Source organism: Oncorhynchus kisutch, linkage group LG4 (genome assembly GCF_002021735.2).
Source record: "Oncorhynchus kisutch isolate 150728-3 linkage group LG4, Okis_V2, whole genome shotgun sequence".
Taxonomy (NCBI): domain Eukaryota; kingdom Metazoa; phylum Chordata; class Actinopteri; order Salmoniformes; family Salmonidae; genus Oncorhynchus; species Oncorhynchus kisutch.
Window position 1 is genome coordinate 32,170,010 of NC_034177.2, and position 22,601 is coordinate 32,192,610.

Here is a 22,601-nt window from a genome sequence, read left to right on the forward strand (position 1 = left end):
AACCTGTGTTAATCTCAGACCTTATTTTAGGCGTTAATCCCAAAATCCTGTTCTTTCCCCATAGGGATGGCTGAACGAACCAGAGGTAAATCATTTCCAGGTGTAAGGACTACAAACCGGCGAGCTCTAGCGAAAACAGGGGTGCCAATAATTCTGACCCCTATCCTTTTAAGATGTCTTTATTATTCTTTCTCTGGTCAATTTTATTAGTATAACATTATATAATTGATATAATTTCATTTTTTTTTGCATACAATATAGCTCAGTATTTGTATTATTTATTTTATAGCCTACAGTCTTTTTTCGCTCATATTTTTAAAGGGTGCCAATAATTATAGAACTGGCTATACATTTCCATATCAAGTAATTGGAAACTGTAAACCACTTGAGTGAACAGGCCAATTGTTAAAATATACAGTTAACCACAATTCTGAAACCTGGCAGTGATTTTAGAAAGTGCAGCCTATGTGAAAGCTAGCTTTCATAGATTCTACAAAGACAGGTAGGCTAACTATGGTTGTATTTGAAATAATGAATTGTTAGGTAAATATTCAAATTAATCTCAATACAAATCTGCTGCACTGATTTTGCTCTGTATGTACAGTAGGAATCACTGAGGTATAAAGAATGGTATGACCACTGTAATGCTGCATTCATGACACATCGGAAACTCGGAGAAACGAGTTGTGGGCATTCCAAGTGCCATGATCAAGCTGCGTCAACCATGAACGAGAAAACTAGCATACAGTTCAACAAATGATAGTGTCCCAACACGAGGATCCTCATTTTTTAAATTATGAGTTGGAGGGCCATTGAAATATTATTTTTTTAATTCGGAAGCTCGTATTTCCGACATATCATGAACGCTGTTTCATCGTAATAATCACTCTTCTACCGCTTGCATTTATCAGACCACCGACGTCACCGTCGCGTCAAACACCGGTAGATGCGAATTGCAAACGTACAACCAGAACCTCAAACCCATCGGTCGCAGGTAGAGAAAAAGGAAATCCACTTCAACCTAGACGTGATTCGGACAGCATTTTATACATTTGCGACATCAAACACCCGCAACGTTTAACAGGCCATTGCTTTATGACTGAAATCTAGCCTACTTAGCTTTTTGACATCGCTCTATTCCCAGGTTCCTAATTATGCCTTCCCGGTCTTGGTTTATCGCTGGTAGCGCTCTCCTCCTCTCTTTTCGGCTGGCATTCGGGACGAAGGGACCACATCCATGCACAGAGGTGAGATCCACTGTCAGGATGCCGATGTATGTGTTGTCTTGAGTTATTTTTAGTAGCTGTATTTTCCGTGGGCTAATAATGGTCCGTGCATGTTAGTGGAAAACACAATAGTGTGTTATTTACCAGCTTATCCATTCAACTAGAGAGTAAGAAGAGGAGTGTGAGTCAGGGGCACACAAGCTACTGTGTAGAACAACATGAGCGCTAAACAGTAATCATTCCACCGACCATTACTAATACGATTATGAATTGATGACGCGGCACTTCCGGTCAGATTCATATGTTTATATACATATAAATCACACACATACACTGCTTAGTGAGAGGGCGATGCCCTCCTTGACAACTAATTGATCCTGTTTCTCCAAACACCTGTCAGTCATGCAATCAGGAGGTCCTGCAGGATTTCTGGGGAATTGTTGCTTAGGACACTTGCATTGCTTAGGGCAGTGTGTTTGTGTGTGTGTGCGCACACAGTGTTCTGGTTTGTGTTGTCTCAACACTCAGGGCAGACTTTGAGTCTTATCAGTTTCCTGCATGGAGCTGCCTTTCCTTCCCACCGTTTCTCTCCACTCATCACCTCTGAGCCATAGCACATGGCTGGCAACAACATAGCCTGGCTTATATTACATTCAGACGGACACAAACTCCAATCTACTGTCCAGTCACAGTGACTCACCAGGGCATTGTGGAATCTGCGCTCTGCACTTCCACAAGACTACTATTTCTACCACCAGAAAACAATTATTTTGGACCTACATTTATCCTGGGACAACATTGTCTAAACATCAGACTGTTGCCATGGTTACTCCATGGATTATCAGTCTGACCAAAATCTTCCTAAAAACCCCCACAATAGTCTCTACAAGCCAGAATGTTGAATAAAATGATAATTAAACTTTGTGCCCTGATTATTGATTGGCATGAATCTCAGTGATACATAGCTATCAGTCATTTCTGAGAGAAGGGGAAGGGGAGAGTTTAAGACAGATGGTAGTAAATAAGGCAATACATTATTTGAAATAAATATAATGTGAAACCAGGTCTGCATGTGGCATTCATTAATTTGCATCAAAACAGTACTGCTGTTGGATACGAATAGCTTCAGTTTTGAGGATGAAACAATGGTGTTACTGTAAAGCCTAGGCGTGATACTACATATATCTTCATATATCTGCCATGTGTCATGTCCATGATGCCCACAACATGACCCCTTCAGCACAGTGTCCAGACATGTGTCTGTGTTCTTCTAAAAGGTCAACATTCCTTAAACATGGCAAAAAGCATGTTGTATTTCACTCAATGGTTTGGCAATCATTGGTTTGGCAAATTCAAGGGACATTATGGTCAGAATAGTGATTAAACGAGTCATGCTCACTCTACGATTTCCCGAACCATGATGGTGAACCACATACTCCACAGCATGTTTGTGTGTGTGATAGAACACTTCAACAATGTTCTCACAGTGAAAATTGCAAATCTTGAACTCAAAAACCTTAAATCTCAGAACCTTTAGCAAGACTGAACCATCAAATTCCTACGCCTGGACATACAGTTGTCAGTGGTTAGGGACAACTTCTACCTTCATTATACTGAGATAGGATCAGTTTTTATGGACAACTTCTATGTCATCCACTTACCCACTGTGTGCTGTGCCTTGGTTTCCTGTATCCATAGTGATGGAATGGGGGGGGGGTGAAGAGAGAACTCGGGGCCCTTGGTGGTCTTCGTGTTTACTGACCTCTCTCTGTCCCCATGTCTGTCTTTTATCTGTCTCTCACTGTTTCTCACATACTGTTCAAAGACACACAGACACACTCAACCCCTCTCTGTTCCTCTCCATCACTGTGTCCATGCTATCTCATGTGTTGCAGACAGACTACTACTATGAATATACAGAGTGTGACAGTACAGGGTCGCGATGGCGAGTAGCAATCCCTCAGAGCCATGGATCCTGCATCGGACTGCCCGAGCCTGTACGAGGGACAGAGTGCAGTAAGTACTGTGTGTGTGTGTCAGAGATGTTTCTCACACCCTCTTATCAGCTGGTTGGAATTTCCTCCAGTATTCCACAATGACCTGATTGCCTCTTTGTCTCTGCTCCAGTCATAGCACAGGGCAGAGCTGGCTTCATGCTGGAACAACAGGCCAATAACCTCAGAGGTTTACATATACACACAGGTCTCAATATGTTTACTTCTTGCACCTGACTTTGCTTCCTTAAATATCTCTAACTGATGCATGTCTGTGGAAAAGGCTTTTATTGACAGACACTCCCCTACATATTTATTTGGAGGGTGAAGCTAAAACTTTTAATTTGGCTCTATACTCCAGCATTTTGGATTTGAGGTCAAATGTTTTATGAGGCGACAGTACAAAATGTCACCTTTATTTGTTCATACATGTGTTTTCACATTTAGAAATGTAAGCACTTTATGCATCTAGTCCCCCCATTCGAAGGTGTCGTAAGTATTTGGACAAATTCACTTATGGTGTGATATATATATTAGTCAAAAGTTCAGTATTCCTAGCACGCAATGACTACATCAAGCTTGTGACTACAAACTTGTTGGATGCATTTTCAGTTTGTTTTGGTTATGTTTCCGATTATGTTGTACCCAATAGAAATTCTTGTTAAATATTGTATTGTGTTATTTTTGGAGTCACTTTTATTGTAAATAAGAATAGAATATTGTATGTTTCTGAACACTTTTTAAAACAATTAATGAGGATTCTACCATGATTCCAGATAATCATGATTGAATCGTGAATAATGATGAGTGCGAAAGTTACAGATTCATAAATATCATAGCCCCAAGAGAATCCTCCCCTGTTGATGGTAAGTAATGGTGCGAGGTTAGCATGTGGGGGCATGATCTTTGTGCATCTTTGTTTTGTTCTCTGGAAAAAGCTCACCTCTGTCTGCTTTTCTCTTTTTCTATTTCATTCCTGATGGGCCATTTTTCTACCCAGTCCGTCTGGTTGAGCCAGTGAGACAGACACCTGGGGAAAAGCTTCCAGACAATTCTAGAGTAGAGCACTGTTTCATTGTTGGATGTGACAGAAGTCACCTTACTAAAATCACAATTCAGACCTGGTTCTGCGCATGACTGCTAAGGGACAATGCAGTTCAATTTGCCGCAGTCCTCGCTACCTAACAAACAGTCGTCACTAATTACCACAGCCACACAGTCATAAAATCTGCCTATTTCTACAATTAATCTTTTTAAAATGTGATTTTAAACCCCACTGCTAACATTATGACTAACCTTAAGTTAAGACAAAAAGCTAGTTTTTCTTTTCATTAATATTTACAATATACCCTACCAGACCTTACTTCTGCCCCCAACCCACTCGGAAAGGTTCTCTGCTCTCCTCCTCCTTGTTCTCACTTCTCCTCAATGTGATGGCTCATTGCAGTGATGTATGATGGCGTGTTCATAGACGTCAAACAATGTGTTTTTATTTTGATTTAACCTTCTATTTAACTAGGCAAGTCAATTAAGAACAAATTCTTATTTACAATGGTGGCCTACCCCGGCCAAACCCTAACCTGATGCTGGGCCAATTGTACGATGCTGGGCCAATTGTGCGCCGCCCTATGGGACTCTCAATCACGTCCGGTTATGATACAGTCTGGAATCAGACCATGGTCTGTAGTGATGCCTCTAGCACTGAGATGCAGTGCCTAGACTGCTGCGCCACTCGGGAGCCAAGTATTGTTTTTGAGAGCTCGTGCTTTGTACTTTCAGAGCAATCATTTCTCCATCCAGGCCGTCACGCTTTTTCGACATGGCATCTTGTAGTCTGTTTCTAGACAAGCCATTAGGGCAGCATTGAAGCCGGCATCCTCTACAATTGACAGTGGCTGCACAGCAACCGCAATCATTTCTGTAATCAGCGCTGTGATTTTCTCAGTCCGTCCCTTATTGCACTGTTGCCAGCAAGGGGTTGGGTCTCATGGTGCTCCCCTTTTCCGCATTGCATCTGTACTGCCACTGTAGCTCAATTCCACCTTTGCATTTCGTCTTCTCCTACTTCTCTTCCTAGGTATTTTTTTGTCTTTATGATAATGATCGCGACCTGTCCGTGGTAGTTTTGTTGAAATTTTGTTTTAAAAATGATTACGTTTTTAGGTTAGGGATTTTTCTTTTTAACGTAACCAATCCCAATTTTGTTTAAATGTCACACCCCTACTTTGTACAACCTCGCCCACGCACGCACGCACCCCCACCCACACAGCCCTTTTCACCAGGATGTGGGGATTAGTATGTTTGTTCCCGTGGTTACGGGGAAGCCATCTGAGGGCTGTTGTACATCTCTGAGCTGTATCCAGCCCAATTATGGACCCAGTTACTTCCCCTCTCCTTGGTGTAAACAGAAGGTCTACCATTTTTCTTTTACCAATATAATGTTATCTCCTGTTTTGCACCATCCCTGACCTCTAACAACCTCTGATACATCCCCTCTCTCATTCTCTGAAACACTTCCAAATAGTGGTATACAGTGACGATTTTAGCATGTACATTTTGGTGGGGCAAACTTAATTTTTTTAGATGCATGCCAGCAAAGCCACTACACAACACAAGACTAAACAATACATGAATTACACTATAACTTTGACAAACGGTGCCCACAAACTGTTAGGGCCTACATAAAGCTGTCGCAACAGCAGAGCTTTCTTTTCAGAACCATGGAGTGATTCCTTACCACTGCTACACCTGTATATCAGTGGAGCCATGTCTGGCAGCGAAACAGTTCATTCAGACACATTTACTGCTTTAAAAAAACAGCTGATATGGTTGACTTGCTTAAACAAATGTGGTTTCTACTGACAATTGAGATGTAAAAACTATTGCATAAGGGAATGAAGAGTGGATAAGAGGCCATCCATAAGACATTAATGAGCAAGCTAAGACCGACGTAGTCAAAAACAATTTGTTCAGCAGTTTGGAAATGTATAGCGACCGAATTCAGAACATGGGCCGTTCTTACAGTAATCTCACCTGTACAGTCTTGGCCAAAGGTTTTGAGAATTACACAAATATTCATTTCCACAAAGTTTGATGCTTCAGTGTCTTTAGATATTTTTGTCAATGTTACTATGGAATACTGAAGTATAATTACAAGCATTTCATAAATGACAATGGCATGCTGTCAATTAACTTCTGGGCCACATCCTGACTGATGGCAGCCCATTCTTGCATAATCAATGCTTGGAGTTTGTCAGAATTTGTGGGTTTTTGTTTGTCCACCCTCCTCTTTAGGATTGACCACACGTTCTCAATGGGATTAAGGTCTGGGGAGTTTCCTTGCAATGGACCCAAAATATTGATGTTTTGTTCGCCGAGCCACTTAGTTATCACTTTTGCCTTAAGACAAGGTGCTCCATCATGCTGGAAAAGGCATTGTTCGTCACCAAACTGTTCCTGGAAGGTTGGGAGAAGTTGCTCACGGAGGATGGGTTGGTACCATTCTTTATTCATGGCTGTGTTCTTAGGAAAAATTGTGAGTGAGCCCACTGCCTTGGCTGAGAAGCAACCCCACACATGAATGGTCTCGGGATGCTTTATTGTTGTCATGACACAGGACTGATTGTAGCGCTCACCTTGTCTTCTCCGGACACGTTTTTTTCTGGATGCCCCAAACATTCGGAAATGGGATTCATCAGAGAAAATGACTTTACCCCAGTCCTCAGCAGTCCAATCCCTGTACCTTTTGCAGAATATCAGTCTGTCCCTGATGTTTTTCCTAGAGAGAAGTGGCTTCTTTGCTGCCCTTCTTGACACCAGGCCATCCTCCAAAAGTCTTCTCCTCACTGTGCGTGCAGATGCACTCACACCTGCCTGCTGCTATTCGTGAGCAAGCTCTGTACTGGTGGTGCGCCGATCCCGCAGCTGAATCAACTTTAGGAGACGGTCCTGGCGCTTGCTGGACTTTCTTGGGCGCCCTGAAGCCTTCTTCACAACAATTGAACCGCTCTCCTTGAAGTTCTTGATGATCTGATAAATGGTTGATTTAGGTGCAATCTTACTGCCAGCAATATTCTTGCCTGTGAAGCCATTTTAGGTGCAAAGCAATGATGACGGCACATGTTTCCTTGCAGATAACCATGGTTGACAGAGGAAGAACAATGGTTCCAAGCACCACCCTCCTTTTGAAGCTTCCATACTGTTATTCGAACTCAATCAGCACGACAGAGTGATCTCCAGCCTTTTCCTCGTCAACACTCATACCTGTGTTAACAAGGTCCTCCTTTTGTGGCAGGGCTGAAATGCAGTGGAAATGTTTTTTGGGGATTCAGTTCATTTGCATGGCAAAGAGGGACTTTGCAATTAATCGCATTTCATCTGATCACTTTTCATAACATTATGCAAATTGCTATCATACAGAGGCAGCAGACTTTGTGAAAATTAATATTTGTGTCATTCTCAAAACTTTTGGCCACGACTGTACACCAAGTCAGAACCGTCGGATAGATAAAGGGGGCATATAAGCAGACAATGAAATGTCTCTAAAACAGGATATAGGCTACATGTGTACCACCAAGCCAGAACAGTAGGCTATGTTATGAGGGGGAAAGGGACCACATTATTAGGGTGAGGCACATGAGCCAGCTTACTACACAACATACACTTAGTATTACTTTCGTAGCCACAGTATACATACAGTGCCTTGCAAAAGTATTCACCCCCTTTGTGATTTATCTATGTTGTTGCATTACAACCTGTAATTTAAATGGATTTTTATTTTTATTTATTTACATATTGGTGAAGTGAAAAGAACTTGTTAAAAAAAATAAAACAAAAGTGGTGCATGCATATTTATTCACCCTCTTTCCTATGAAGCCCATAAATAAGATCTGGTGCAAACAATTACCTTCAGAACTCACATAAATAAAGTTCACCTGTGTGCAATATAATTAAGTGTCACATTATCTGTCATATGATCTTAGTATCAATACACCTGTTCTGAAAGGCCCCAGAGTCTGCAACACAACTAAGCAAGGGGCACCATCAAGCAAGCGGCACCATGAAGACCAAGAAGGGGCTCTCCAAACAGGTCAGGGACAAAGTTGTGGAGAAGTACAAATCAGGGTTGGGTTATAAAAAATGATCAGAAAGTTTGAACATCCCACGGAGCACTGCTAAATCCATTATTAAAAAATGGAAAGAATATGGCACCACAACAGTATCTGTATATGAGTATCTGTCCATAGGATGACTTTAAGCTGTACATTCCACAGAGATGGGCTTTACGGAAGTGGCCAGAAAAAAAGCCATTGCTTAAAAAAATAAGGAAACATGTTTGGTGTTTGCCAAAAGGCATGTGGGAGACTCCCCAAACATAGTGAAGAAGGTACTCGGGTCAGATAAGATTAAAATTTAGCTTTTTGGACATCAAGGAAAACACTGTCTGGTGCAAACCCAGCACCTCTCATCACCCCGAGAACACCATCCCTACAGTGAAGCATGTGGTTAAAGGGGAAACATTTAAATGTCTTGGAATGGCCTAGTCAAAACCCAGACCTCAATCCAATTGAGAATCTGTGGTATGACTTAAAGATCACTCTACACCAACGGAACCAATCCAACTTGAAGGAGCTGGGGAAATTTTGCCTTAAAGAATGGCACATCTAGCCACTTGTATTTTTGCCCAATCTAATAGAGACATACAACAAGAAACTTTCAGCTGTAATTGCTGCTAAAGGTGGCTCTACAAACTATTGACTTTGGGGGGTAACTTGAGCGTGCATAACCATTTTTCTTTTTTTGTCTCATTTCTTGTTTGTTTCACACACACAAAATATTTTGCATCTTCAAATGTTGTGTAAATCAAATGATACAAACCCCCCCCAAAAAATCTATTTTCATTCCAGGTTGTAAGGCAACACAATAGGAAAAATGCTAAGGGGAGTGAATACTTTCACAAGCCACTGTATCTCCCTGGCATATTACGTAATGTATGCAGTAGCATGCAATACTTTTTTTGACTCACCTTGTTGTGCTGTGCACACTTGAACAGGAAGGTGACGCGGCAGGCCTTATGGGCAAATTTTGTCATCAAACTTTGTCAGAGAATACCAATCTCCGATGACAAAATTTGCCCACATGGACCACCGCGCCACCTTCCTGTAAAACTTTCAAGAAAACCGGGGACAAAAACAATTTAAAGTTTGAATCGTGACGTCAGCAGTCTTTAGGTTGGAGTTCTAGAAAAAGACCTGAGTTTCCGACTCTGGCCTCTCCAAACCATCTCAATTGGGTTGAGGTCGGGTGATTGTGGAGTTCAGGTCATCTGATGCAGCACTCCATCGCTCTCCTTCTGTTTTGCTATCACAGACTAGAACATGTTCTGGGATTTTTTTCGATGGCATTGAGGAGTACACCACATCAGTCACTGGCTTTATCAATAAGTGCATCGAGGACGTCATCCCCACAGTGACTGTGCGCACATACCCCAACCAGAAGCCATGGATTACAGGCAATATTCGCACTGAGCTAAAAGTTATAGCTGCCGCTTTCAAGGTGCGGGACTCTAACCCTGAAGCTTACTAGAAATCCTGCTATGCCCTGCGACGAACAATCAAACAGGCAAAGCGTCAATACAGGGCTAAGATTGAATCATACTACACTGGCTCCGACGCTCGTGTTATGTTGCAGGGCTTGCTAACTATTACAGACAACAAAGGGAAGCCACGAGCTGCCCAGTGACACAAGCCTACCAGACGAGCTAAATCACTTCTATGCTCGCTTCGAGGCAAGCAACACTGAGGCATGCATGAGAGCATTAGCTGTTCCGGACGACTGTGTGATCACGCTCTCCATAGCCGACGTAAGACCTTTAAACAGGTCAACATACACAAGGCTGTGGGGCCAGACGGATTACCAGGACGTGTGCTCCGGGCATGTGCTGACCAACTGGCAGGTGTCTTCACTGACATTTTCAACATGTCACTGATTGAGTCTGTAATACCAACATGTTTCAAGCAGACCACCATAGTCCCTGTGCCCAAGAACACAAAGGCAACCTGTCTAAATTACTACAGACCCGTAGCACTCACGTCGGTAGCCATGAAATGCTTTGAAAGGTTGTTAATGGCTCACATCAACACCATTATCTCAGAAACACTAGACCCACTCCAATTTGCATACCGCCCAAACAGATCCACAGATGATGCAATCTCTATTTCACTCCACACTGCCCTTTCCCATCTGGACAAAAGGAACACTTATGTGAGAATGCTATTCATTGACTACAGCTCAGCGTTCAACACCATTTTACCATCAAAGCTCATCACTAAGCTAAGGATCCTGGTACTAAACACCTACCTCTGCCACTGGATCCTGGACTTCCTGACTGGGCGCCCCCAGGTGGTGAGGGTAGGTAGCAACACATCTGCCATGCTGATCCTCAACACTGGAGCTCCACAGGGGTGCGTGCTCAGTCCCCTCTGGTTCTCCCTGTTCACCCACGACTGCATGGCCAGGCACGACTCCAACACCATTTAAGTTTGCAGACGACACAACAGCCTGATCAATGATGAGACAGCCTGTAGGGAGGAGGTCAGAGACCTGGCCGTGTGGTGGCAGAATAACAACCTATCCCTCATCGTAGCCACGACTAAGGAGATAATTGTGGACTACAGGAAACGGAGGACCGAGCACTCCCCCATTCTAATCGACGGGGCTGTAGTGGAGCAGGTTGAGAGCTTCAAGTTCCTCTGTGTCCACATCAACAACAAACTAGAATGGTCCAAACACACCAAGACAGTTGTGAAGAGGGCACAACAAAGCCTATTCCCCCTCAGGAAACGAAAAAGATTTGGCATGGGTCCTGAGATCCTCAAAAGGTTCTACAGCTGCAAAATCGAGAGCACTGGTTGCTCAGCCTCTGACCGCAAGGCACTACAGCGGGTAGTGCGTACGGCCCAGTACATCACTGGGGCTAAGCTGCCTGCCATCCAGGACCTCTACACCTGGCGGTGTCAGAGGAAGGCCCTAAAAATTGCCAAAGACCCCAGTCACCCCAGTTATAGACTGTTCTTTCTACTTCCACATGGCAAGCGGTACCGGAGGGCCAAGTCTAGGACAAAAAGGCTTCTCAACCGTTTTTACCCCCAAGCCATAAGACTCCTGAACAGGTAATCAAATGGCTACCCAGACTATTTGCATTGTGTGCCCCCAACCCCTCTTTTTACGCTGCTGCTACTCTCTGTTTATCATATGCATAGTCACTTTAACTATACATTCATGTACATACTACCTCAATTGGGCCGACCAACCAGTGCTCCCGCACATTGGCTAACCGGGCTATCTGCATTGTGTCACACCCGCCAACCCCTCTTCTACGCTACTGCTACTCTCTGTTCATCATATATGCATAGTCACTTTAACCATATCTACCTGTACATACCACCTCAATCAGCCTGACTAACCGGTGTCTGTATGTAGCATCGCTACTTTTATAGCCTCGCTACTGTATATAGCCTGTCTTTTTACTTTTGTTTTATTTATTTACTTACCTATTGTTCACCTAATACCCTTTTTGCACTATTGGTTAGAGCCTGTTAGTAAGCATTTCACTGTAAGGTCTACTACACCTGTTGTAATTGGCGAATGTGACAAATACACTTTGATTTGATTCTTGCTCAAATAGCTCTTACACAGCCTGTAGGCGTGTTGGGTTATTGTCCTGTTGACAAACAAATGGTAGTCCCTCTAAGTGCAAACCAGATGGGATGGTGTATCGCTGCGGAATGCTGTGCTAGCCATGCTGGTTAGATTTGACTTGAATTCTAAATAAATCACTGACGGTGTCAACGGCAAAGTACCATCACACCACCTCCTCCATGCTTCACGGTAGGAACCACACATGCGGAAATCATCCGTTCACCTACTCTGCGTCTCACAAAGACCGGGTGTCCATTGCTCGTGTTTCTTGGTCAAAGCAAGTCTCCTCTTCTTATTTATTTGTATTTAACCTTTATTTAACTAGGCAAGTCAGTTAAGAACAAATTCTTATTTACATTGACAGCCTACCCCTGCCAAATCCGGACGATGCTGGGCCAATTGTGTGCCGCCCTATGGGACTCACAATCACGCCCGGGTGTGATACAGCCTGGATACGAACCAGGGATTGTACTGACGCGTCTTACACTGAGATGTAGTGCCTTATACCTCGGTGCCACTCGGGAGCCCGAGTGTCCTTTTGGTTGTGGTTTCTTTGCAGCAATTTGACCATGAAGGCCTGACTCACACAGTCTCCTCGGAACAGTTGAGATGTGTCTTACTTGAACTCTGTGAAGAGGCTGGTAACTCTAATGAACTTATTAACTCTGGGTCTTCCTTTCCTGTGGCGGTCCTCGAGAGGCAGTTTCATCATAGAGTTTGTTTTTTGCGACGGCACTTGAAGAAACTTTCAAAGTTCGGGAAATTTTCCGCATTGACTGACCTTCATGTATTAAAGTAATGATGGACTGTCATTTCTCTTTGCTTATTTGAGCTGTTCTTGCCATAATATGGACTTGGTCTTTTTCCAAATAGGGCTATCTTCTGTATACCACCCCTACCTTGTCACAACACTACTGATTTGAAATGCTTTACAGGTGACTACTTCATGCAGCTGGTTGAGAGAATGCCACAAGTGTGTAAAGCTGTCACCAAGAATCTCAAATATGAAATATATTTTGATTTAACCATTTTTGGGGGGTTAATACATGATTCCATATGTGTTATTTCATAGTTTTGATGTCTACACTATTATTCTACAATGTAGAAAATAGTCCAAATAAAGAAAAACTCTGGAATGAGTAGGTGTGTCCAAACTTTTGACTGGTACTGTATATATTTATATTTTAGCTAAACAGGTTGCGCTTTGCCCCACGTGCCCTGGATGACAGATCACGCTGGTGGTATACTTCACTTATCTTTTACATGAAATGTCCACTCTCTCTTTCCCATCTCTCTCCCCCAGCATTTTCCTGTGAGGCGGGGGAGTTTCTGGAGATGTCTGCCCAGGAGTGTACTCAGTGTGCAGCAGGTACCTACTCTCTGGGCAGCGGTATTCGATTTGATGACTGGGAAACCATCCCCAGCGGGTTCAGCTCCCTAGCAACTTACCTTGACAATGGTCCCCATGGAGACGACAGCACTACCTGCAACAGGTGTGGGAAGGGGAGCGGTTTAGCTTATGATTTTTAAATCATGGTGTCATTGCAGTTCTTGCATACATCTCATTAATCTCTGCTGTGTGTGTGTGTGTCCAGTTCGACGTGGTTTCCGCAGGGTAGTTACCTGGAGTCTAACAGAGATGAGTGTACTGTCTCTCTGATCTATGCTGTCCATCTGAAGAAACCGGGATCAGTCTCCTTTGACTACCAGTACCCAGACGGCAACCTCTTCTTCGAGTTCTTTGTGAGTCTTCTACTTCATTCTCTCAATCCTATGATATCTGCTAGTTAGTGAGAGTAAATTCTTCTCTGCATACCTTCCTGACCAAGTTGCTGATAAATATGCTGAAGTGATATTCACTAATATAAATATTGATTGATTGGTTGATGTTTTGGTTGCTTGGCAGATCCAGAATGACCAGTGTCAGGAGATGGACCAGACTGCTGATAAGAAGTGGCTCAAGCTTACCAGTCATGGGGAGTGGGCCACACACACTGTAAGAGCTGTGTTTGTTTGGAATTCAGTTCTAAGTCCTGGTTTTCAAGACCCAAATTGAGTGCAAGCTTTCGTTTTAGCCCAGCACTAGCGCACCTTATTTCAGTAGTTAACTAATCACCAAGCCCTTGATTCATTGAATCAGGAGTGTCTCAGGTCTAAAGGGTCAGACAGCCTCTGAGGCTACAGCACCATCAAATGTCAATTATTGGGATGCTTTCAGGTCGTGTCTCTGTGTAGAAGGGCATTCTAAACCCAGGTCTCTAATGGGTGTGTTCAAGGTGAATCTGAAGTCTGGCACTAACATCTTGTACTGGAGGACAGCAGGGATCCTGATTGGAGCTAAAGTAGTCAAACCTGTTCTGCTGAAGAACGTCCACATAGAGGGTAGGACTACCGTGTTTGTGTATTTATTGTAGCTGTTCATGCCACTTCCCCTATGTACTTAAGTGTTATTTTCTCTCTTTAGGAGTGGCGTATGCGTCAGAGTGTTTCCCGTGTAAACCAGGGACGTTCAGCCAAACCCCAGGCTCCTCCTCATGTCAGCCCTGTCCCAGAAACACCCACTCTGGCCACGGAGCCAGCTCCTGTACCCCCTGCAACACCACAACACTCTATGCACGTAGGCTCACAGGAACATAAGCATGCAGACATGTCTAGATGCAGACACCTATACACAACTTGTCTTATTAGAGTTAGAACATGAATTTGAGCAGCTTATTGGTTATACTGCAGTTCATTATCTTTTAAACATCTCTCCCTCTTTCACTGCCCCCCTTTTCTTTCCCTCTCTCTTCCAGCGGAGGGGTCAGCTGAGTGCAAAGCGAGACCACCATGCTCCAAGAAGGATTACTTTCAGATCCACACCCCCTGTGACCTTGAGGGCAAGGTGAGAAGACTAACTCACCCTCCCAATACCACATCCATTATTGCCAGATTGCTTATACCTGTCTAATCCTTTTTGATCGACACAAGTGCCCATGCAGGGGTTAGCCATTCTAGCGACAGTATCCCTACAATTCAGTGTCTGTGTCCTCCATGTTTGCTCTCTGTATGGTTAGTTTCCTCATCCTCCATGTTGTCTCTGTGTGTGTGGTTTCAGACACAGGTGACCTACAGGTGGGTGGAGCCTCAGATCTGTCTGGTGGACGTGGATGGGGCTGAAACACTGCCCCCATCTGGTGACCGTGAGCCCTGCCCACCGTGCAACCCCGGTTTCTATAACAACGACACTGCTACCTGCTCTCCCTGCCCCCCCGGGACATTCTCTGATGGGGTCAAAGGTGACAAAATATCCCTTTATCCCATGTCCTCTTCTATCTCTCGTCTTCCTTCTCTCTTGTCCTCCATCAGACGGGCAGCCCCCAGGTGGTAAGGGTAGGTAACAACACATCTGCCACACTGATCCTCAACACAGGGGCCCTTCAGGGGTGCGTGCTCAGTCTCCTCCTGTACAGTCGTGGCCAAAAGTTTTGAGAATGACACAAATATTAATTTTCACAAAGTTTGCTGCTTCATTGTCTTTAGATACTTTTGTCAGATGTTAATATGGAATACTGAAGTATAATTATCAGCATTTCATAAGTGTCAAAGGCTTTTATTGACAATTACATGAAGTTGATGCAAAGAGTCAATATTTGCAATGTTGACCCTTCTTTTCAAGACCTCTGCAATCCACCCTGTCAATTAACTTCTGGGCCACATCCTGACTGATGGCAGCCCATTCTTGCATAATCAATGCTTGGAGTTTGTCAGAATTTGTGGGTTTTTGATTGACCACCAGTTCTCAATGGGATTAAGGTCTTGGGAGGTTCCTGAAAATAAAAGAGAGCAGCACACTCTTGGAGCTCAGATGCAAAAATGTAACACTAACGTTTCGACAGCCAAGCCGTCTTCATCAGGGTATAATCACAAACACTGCGGGATGACTCTTTTTTACCACAAGGACAAGGAGGTTCCTGGCCATGGACCCAAAATATTGATGTTTTGTTCCCCGAGCCACTTAGTTATCACTTTTGCCTAATGGCAAGGTGCTCCATCATGCTGGAAAAGGCATTGTTTGTCACCAAACTGTTCCTGAATGGTTGGGAGAAGTTGCTCACGGAGGATGGGTTGGTACCATTCTTTATTTATGGCTGTGTTGTTAGGCAAAATTGTGAGTGAGCTCACTCCCTTGGCTGAGAAGCAACCCCACACATGAATGGTCTCAGGATGCTTTACTGTTGGCATGACACAGGACTGATGGTAGCGCTCACCTTGTCTTCTCCGGACACGCTTTTTTCCGGATGCCACAAACATTCGGAAATGGGATTCATCAGAGAAAATGACTTTACCCCAGTCCTCAGCAGTCCAATCCATGTACCTTTTGCAGAATATCAGTCTATCCCTGATGTTTTTCCTAGAGAGAAGTGGCTTCTTTGCTGCCCTTCGTGACACCAGGCCATCCTCCAAAAGTCTTCGCCTCACTGTGCATGCAGATGCACTCACACCTGCCTGCAGCCATTCCTGACTATGCTCTGTACTGGTGGTGCCCCGATCCCGCAGCTGAATCAACTTTAGGAGACGGTCCTGGCGCTTGCTGGACTTTCTTGGGTGCCCTGAAGCCTTCTTCACAACAATTGAACCGCTCTCCTTGAAGTTCTTGATGATCCGATAAATGGTTGATTTGGGTGCAATCTTACTGGCAGCAGTATCCTTGCCCGTGAAGCCCTTTTTGTGCAAAGCATTGATGACGGTATGTGTTTCCTTGCAGGTAACCATGGTTGACAGAGGAAGAACAATTATTCCAAGCACCACCCTCCTTTTGAAGCTTCCAGTCTGTTATTCGAACTCAGTCAGCATGACAGAGTGATCTCATGCCTTGTCCTCATCAACACTCACACCTGAGTTAACGAGAGAATCACTGACATGATGTCAGCTGGTCCTTTTGTGGCAGGGCTGAAATGCAGTGGAAATGTTTTTGGGGGATTCAGTTAATTTGCATGGCAAAGAGGGACTTTGCAATTAATTGCAATTCATCTGATCACTCCTGGGATCTGGGTTTTCTTTTTGCGTTTGCTTTCCTAAATTATGATCTCTCTTTCTCTCCCTCTTCTCTTCCTATTTTCTACCTCTCTCCCAGCGTGCGAGTCGTGTCCTGCGGGTACTGAGCCTGCTGTAGGTTATCAGTATAAGTGGTGGAACGTCCTTCCAGCCAGCATGAAGACATCCTGCTTCAATGTGGGCAACTCCAAGTGTGACGGCATGAATGGTGGGTGCAGCTGCTCTCTCTGAGGCCTAGAGGGTGCTGTTGCTCTTTACTGTTGTTGACATGTTCCCTTTAGGCCAGGATAAGAATTAAGAGAGGGTAGTTCTCCAGGAGGAGGGTTGTGTACCCCTGTCTTAGGCACTTTAGCATAATGCAAAGACAGGCCACATTTGAGTGAAATATTCAGAGAAGACCCTGGTATGTCTGCGTGTTGTGTGTGTTCTGATGTGTCTCTCCGTCAGGTTGGGAGGTGGCGGGGGATCATATCCGTAGTGGAGCAGGGGGCTCTGATAACGACTACCTCATCCTCAACCTCCATGTACCTGGCTTTAAGTGAGTCCCATCATCTCAATCTATCTCTGTCTTATTGTCACGATACCAACGATACCAACATTTTACTAACGACACCAGGTCAAGTATCACGATACCAACATTTTACTAACGATACCAGGCCAAGTATCACGATACCAAGTAGTATCGCGAAACCGCTGGAAAAATAATTTGGTGTGACATAGCGTCCTGTTCGCCCCTTCCCCCAGACACTTCTTCCCATTTTCTAAACGTTCTGTGCAAAACCTGTCACGTTGAATTTAACTTCACACCACTCAGTGTATAATAGAATACTGCATAGAATGTCTCCCTGTGATTTGGCTGGAAGAATGGAATGAAGGAATATAAATGCATAATGATCTGCAGGTCATTGTGGAAGTAAGGGGAAACACTCCATGAAACCACCTTCAGTTAACTGTCATGAGAATTTAATTAACACAAATCAATAATTAGCCACCTGACCTAGTTTAAAATGAACCGTGACAAAGTTTGTGAAATGATATGAAATGTGCTAGAAGGAAATAAGGTAGATCTGGTTATATGGATCATATTTGTTGAATGGTGAGGCCTGTTTTCCTCTCTGTAAAGCTGCAAGCTGCCTGTCCATTGTGACACTCGGCGGCTGCAGCACAGCGGACTTCCAAAGTCTACTGAGACGGACCTGTGCTCTTGGTTATATCAGGCGATGAAATGATACAATGTATCAACTTTGCTTGCTCTGTGCACTGCTGCAATGTATCAAATGTACAATTGACTCATCAGGGACTGCAAATTTTGGTAGTATCATATGTAACGGTCCTACGGTATTCTAAAATGTTGCTATTGTAAGTATTGTCTTGGTATCGTGATATTACCGTGGCACTGGTATACCGTGCAACACTACTCTCTTGCTCTCTCCCTTCCCCTCTCCTTCTATCGCTCTCTTAATGTGTGTGTGTTCAGGCCTCCTACATCAGCAACAGGTGGTGCGGGGACAGAGTTTGGCCGTATCAGCTTTGAGTTTGAGATGGTGTGTTCAGCTGACTGTGAGCTGTACTTTATGATGGTGAGAACAACACCAGATAAAGGAAAACCCACTCAATGCAAAAAGTATACAAGCATCTAGAAAAGTGTTTGGATATTCCTATTCCTTTTAAAATGTGCACTACTTTTGAACTGTGTAAAGTTAATTACATCACTGTGTGTAGGATGTAAACAGGAAGAGTACAAGGGTGGTGGCGTCATGGGAGGGCAGTAAGGTCAGACAGTCCTACACACACATTATGACCAAGAACGCCTCTGTGTCATACACCTGGGCCTTCCAGAGGACCAACCAGGCCTCTGACGTAAGTACACCCCCCCCCCCACACACACACACAGGCTCACACACACACACACACTGTATACAAACTTGGATACGCACTAATGTATACAGAAACAATCATATACTAGTAGTGCATTCTCTTTCTCTCCAGGTGCGTCAGAATGTGAACAACGTGGCAAGTATCTACTCCATCTCAGTGAGTAATGCTGTAGACGGTGTGTCATCGGAGTGTCAGACCTGTGCCCTCCTCTCCCAGCCCTCCGGCTCGCTGTGTGTGCCCTGCCCTCCAGGACATTACATTCACACCAGCCAGTGCACCGAGTGCCCTCCCAACACACACCTCACCTCACACAGCACCCTGGGCCCAGAGGCCTGCAAACCCTGTGGACCATCCAGCAAGAGCAACAAGGTGTGTGTTTTGTTGATATCAGTGTCACACCAAGCGTGTGTTTGTGTGTCAAGGTTGGTGAATAAAATTGTGTGTCCATTGTTGATTTCTCCCAGTGCACAACTGAATGTTTTTTTTTTTAGGAGCACAGCAGGTGCTACAGTGACTGTGTGTTCTCCTACTCTGAGAACAACGTGTCTCTGAGTTTTGACTACAGTTCCCTGGGCTCTGTTGGAACACTGATGAACGGACCCAGTTTTACCACCAAAGGAACCAAATACTACCACCTTTTCAACATCAGCCTCTGTGGAGGAGAGGTACACACACACACACACACACACTGATTTAACAATATTTGCAACCTACAATTAGTTTGTGATCCTGAATTTAGCTTTCCATTCTCAGGGTAGAAGGGCTGTGTGTACAGACAACGTGACTGACCTTTCCAGTGCCGATTCTCAGAAAGAGACAGGGGAACCAGCCAATGCGGTGGAGACATTAATCTGTCAATCAACCATTATCCCCTCCAGTGGGCGGGGCTTCCACACAGCACTATCCTCTCAGTCCATCAGCCTAGCAGACACCTTTCTGGGTGAGTACACATCACACTCACACACATTTTCCTTGTAATCTGATGCCGATCTTTGTCGCTGGTGTATAGTAGGCGTTAATTTATTGATGAATGTGTGTAGGAGCGACAGTGGCCTTGACTCTGGATGGAGTCAAGGCAAGACCAGACCTGTTCCCACAGACCACCAACAAAGTCCCTGACGTCAACTTCTTCTACCGGTAATTGATCTTTTCTACATCCTAAAACACAAATTCTAAAACATATAACTACTTCTGTGAATAGTGTTTTTGAGGCCCAAGTAAAAGTTTGGGGTAGTTTTTAGTTGCTCTTAATCAGGAGTACCCGGTTGTTTTTTAACCAAATGTTATGCTTCTATTGGATAGTTCTCTGGAGGTGACCTCGTCATGTGATAAAGGTCGTAACGTGGTGGTGACGCTTCGCTGTAACCCGGATAGAAGCACACAAGGAGAACTCACAGTACCCAGGTACTGTCTGTCTCCTTTCCTCGCTTCTTGCCCCTCTCTTTCTATCTCTCTTTTTCTCTTTCTGTCTTGCTCCGAAACTGCAGCCTCGAAAGAGATTACTAGTAAAAGGAGAGACTTAAAAGAAGTCCAAGCTCGAAATGAACTGCAAGTTCAAATCACAGAAACTCTGCATCCTCTTGTGACTGTTAAATTAGTAAGAAGTTTGCTTTTACTCCCAGGCAGCTAGTTATCTAACTCTGTGTGATGGATATTCATGCTCTGTGCTGGAGGAACACGAGAAGCTGAGAACAAACACATGGATTTATCACTCAGATTTGATCGGATTTGATCAGATTACATCTCATTGAAACTGTCCTTTATAACGTAAAAGTTAGATTAGTACATTGTAGTAACAGTATGTTTCTCTGTTGTAGTCAGTGTCCGGCGGGGACGTGTGATGGCTGTACCTTCCACTTCCTGTGGGAGAGCTCAGGGGCGTGTCCTCAGTGCACATCCACAAACTACCATCAGATAGAGGGAGCCTGCAAGGGAGGACTACAGGTGTGTGTTTTACTAATCGATTACCTGCAAAGGAGCTGCTATCTGCTCTCACTCTGAATCCTTTAGATAAAATGTATTTCATACCATTACACACTGACACATGTTCACTGTCTCCCTCTCACCAGGACACTCTGTATGTGTGGACTGAGCCAAAGCGGTGTGTAGGAGGGGTGTCCCTCCCGGAGAAGAAGACCTGGCCGTGTGAGAGCATGGACTTCTTGGTAAAGATGGGGGCGACGATAGGCGCCTTCACCGCCGCACTGCTCTTCTCCATCACCTGCTATTTCTGGAAGAAGAACAAGAGGTAGGAACTCATCCATTCATTCGTGTATTCATTCATACATATGTCTGGAAGAAGAAGTAGAGGTAGGAACTCATCCATTCATTCGTGTATTCATTCATACATATGTCTGGAAGAAGAAGTAGAGGTAGGAACTCATCCATTCATTTGTGTATTCATTCATACATATGTCTGAAAGAAGAACTAGAGGTAGGAACTCATCCATTCATTCATGTATTCATTCATACATATGTCTGGAAGAAGAACTAGAGTAGTCCTGACTATTGGTGATTTTTCTAAGTCCCGCCTACCCCTGACTCTGGTAGGCTGGAGTTTAAGTACTCGAAGCTGGTAATGTCGTCCAATAAGGAGTGTGAACTGCCGGGGGCGGATAGCTGTGCCGTGATGGAGGGAGAGGAGAACGAGGGAGAGATGGAGGATGAGGTGGTCTACTCCAAAAAAACATCCCTGATACGCAAACTCAAAGCCATCGCATCTAGGGTAAGAGTCAGAACCATTATGCAGTTATGCTGAAATCTAACTACATTACCTACAGTATGTGCGTGTGTGAACACTTGCGAGTGCAGAATCTGTTTCTCCCCTGGTAATTCTAGTTCATGGACTAACGTGTCTCTGTATATTTCATCCACAGGGAAACGGGAGAAGCTATGAAAATGTCCAGTTGAACTCCTCACAGTCAAACGGGTTGGTGTGGGGGTGAAGAAAGAGGAAAGAGAACAAGGAGAGAGACCAACCCCCCCCCCCCCCCCCAGAGAGACTTCTTCAACATCTCCATGTTGAGGGCTTGAACCCTTAACACACACACACTCAGAACATATATAGACACATGCAGAGTACACACACCCAGAATGCATGCTCACCGACACAAACACATGTGAGAGGACATTACCCCCATCTGGCCTTATCCCTGGAATATGGGCGGTGTGATTTAAAAGGGTGTGTATGGTTGGGTATATGGGTGGGGTCTGCTTAGGTAAAGAAGCTATATGTGGGACCTATATGTGGGATGTTTTTTGTGCTGTTTTCCATCACTCTGTTGTCAGGTTGTTTTCCCTCAGGTGTTTTGTCCTCTGAGACCAACCTCACATCAACCCTTAGGCTCCTTCTCATTAAGAGGGAAGATACGGTGTTCCATAGTGCCCTCTGAAAGGCTGGGTGGGATCTTTGCATGTTGGCACCTGTCTAATCCTTTGAGATCTACAGAAGTCCACACATAGCCCTAAAAACCCGGCACACACACCCTATTACAGTCTCATCTTAGTCTGACCTGCACCACCCTTTACCCATTTGTTCTGTATGTAGGCTTTGAGTTACCATGGTGATGGTGGAATGTCCTTCACGCTCTCTTAGTCCAATCGGGAGTGGCGATGTTACATTATCCATATGATGATACAATATGATGCTGACTGCCTTTCTGTTATTTAAAGTGAAATAAACTATATTGTATTTGTGTACGCTTTCAATCTGTCCCTTGCTTCCAATGAACAACCTACACACAAGAAGTGAGCAGACGACAGGCAT

The 22,601-nt window shown here is 44.3% G+C and overlaps 1 protein-coding gene across 2 annotated transcripts; it reads left to right on the top strand.

Moving 5' to 3' along the window:
- The first annotated feature begins 853 nt into the window (after window positions 1-853).
- On the top strand, window positions 854-22,543 carry elapor2a (endosome-lysosome associated apoptosis and autophagy regulator family member 2a). 2 transcript variants are annotated; one of them, XM_020480810.2, is made up of 23 exons: window positions 854-994; window positions 1,145-1,247; window positions 3,122-3,242; window positions 13,224-13,413; window positions 13,516-13,663; window positions 13,827-13,916; window positions 14,197-14,302; window positions 14,385-14,537; window positions 14,716-14,804; window positions 15,018-15,198; window positions 17,037-17,165; window positions 17,405-17,495; window positions 18,435-18,537; window positions 18,680-18,817; window positions 18,947-19,204; window positions 19,327-19,500; window positions 19,589-19,775; window positions 19,876-19,972; window positions 20,138-20,239; window positions 20,653-20,779; window positions 20,905-21,083; window positions 21,386-21,560; window positions 21,712-22,543. In XM_020480810.2, the coding sequence occupies exons 2-23, from the start codon at window positions 1,155-1,157 to the stop codon at window positions 21,778-21,780; spliced, it is 3,000 nt and encodes a 999-aa protein (XP_020336399.1). In that variant the 5' UTR covers window positions 854-994; window positions 1,145-1,154; the 3' UTR covers window positions 21,781-22,543. The 2 variants fall into 2 exon arrangements, with proteins under 2 accessions (XP_020336399.1, XP_020336398.1); XM_020480809.2 differs by having other exon boundaries at window positions 854-1,247.
- Window positions 22,544-22,601: the final 58 nt, after the last annotated feature.

What these genes read in the sequence shown, in the direction of transcription:
- elapor2a (XM_020480809.2), top strand. Translation starts at nt 1,155, where the DNA reads ATGCCTTCCCGGTCTTGGTTTATCGCTGGTAGCGCTCTCCTCCTCTCT. An exon ending in ATTCTCTGATGGGGTCAAAG is followed by an intron (nt 15,199 to 17,036) that starts GTGACAAAATAT and finishes CCTCTCTCCCAG; the next exon opens with CGTGCGAGTCGTGTCCTGCG. An exon ending in GTGAGCTGTACTTTATGATG is followed by an intron (nt 18,538 to 18,679) that starts GTGAGAACAACA and finishes CACTGTGTGTAG; the next exon opens with GATGTAAACAGGAAGAGTAC.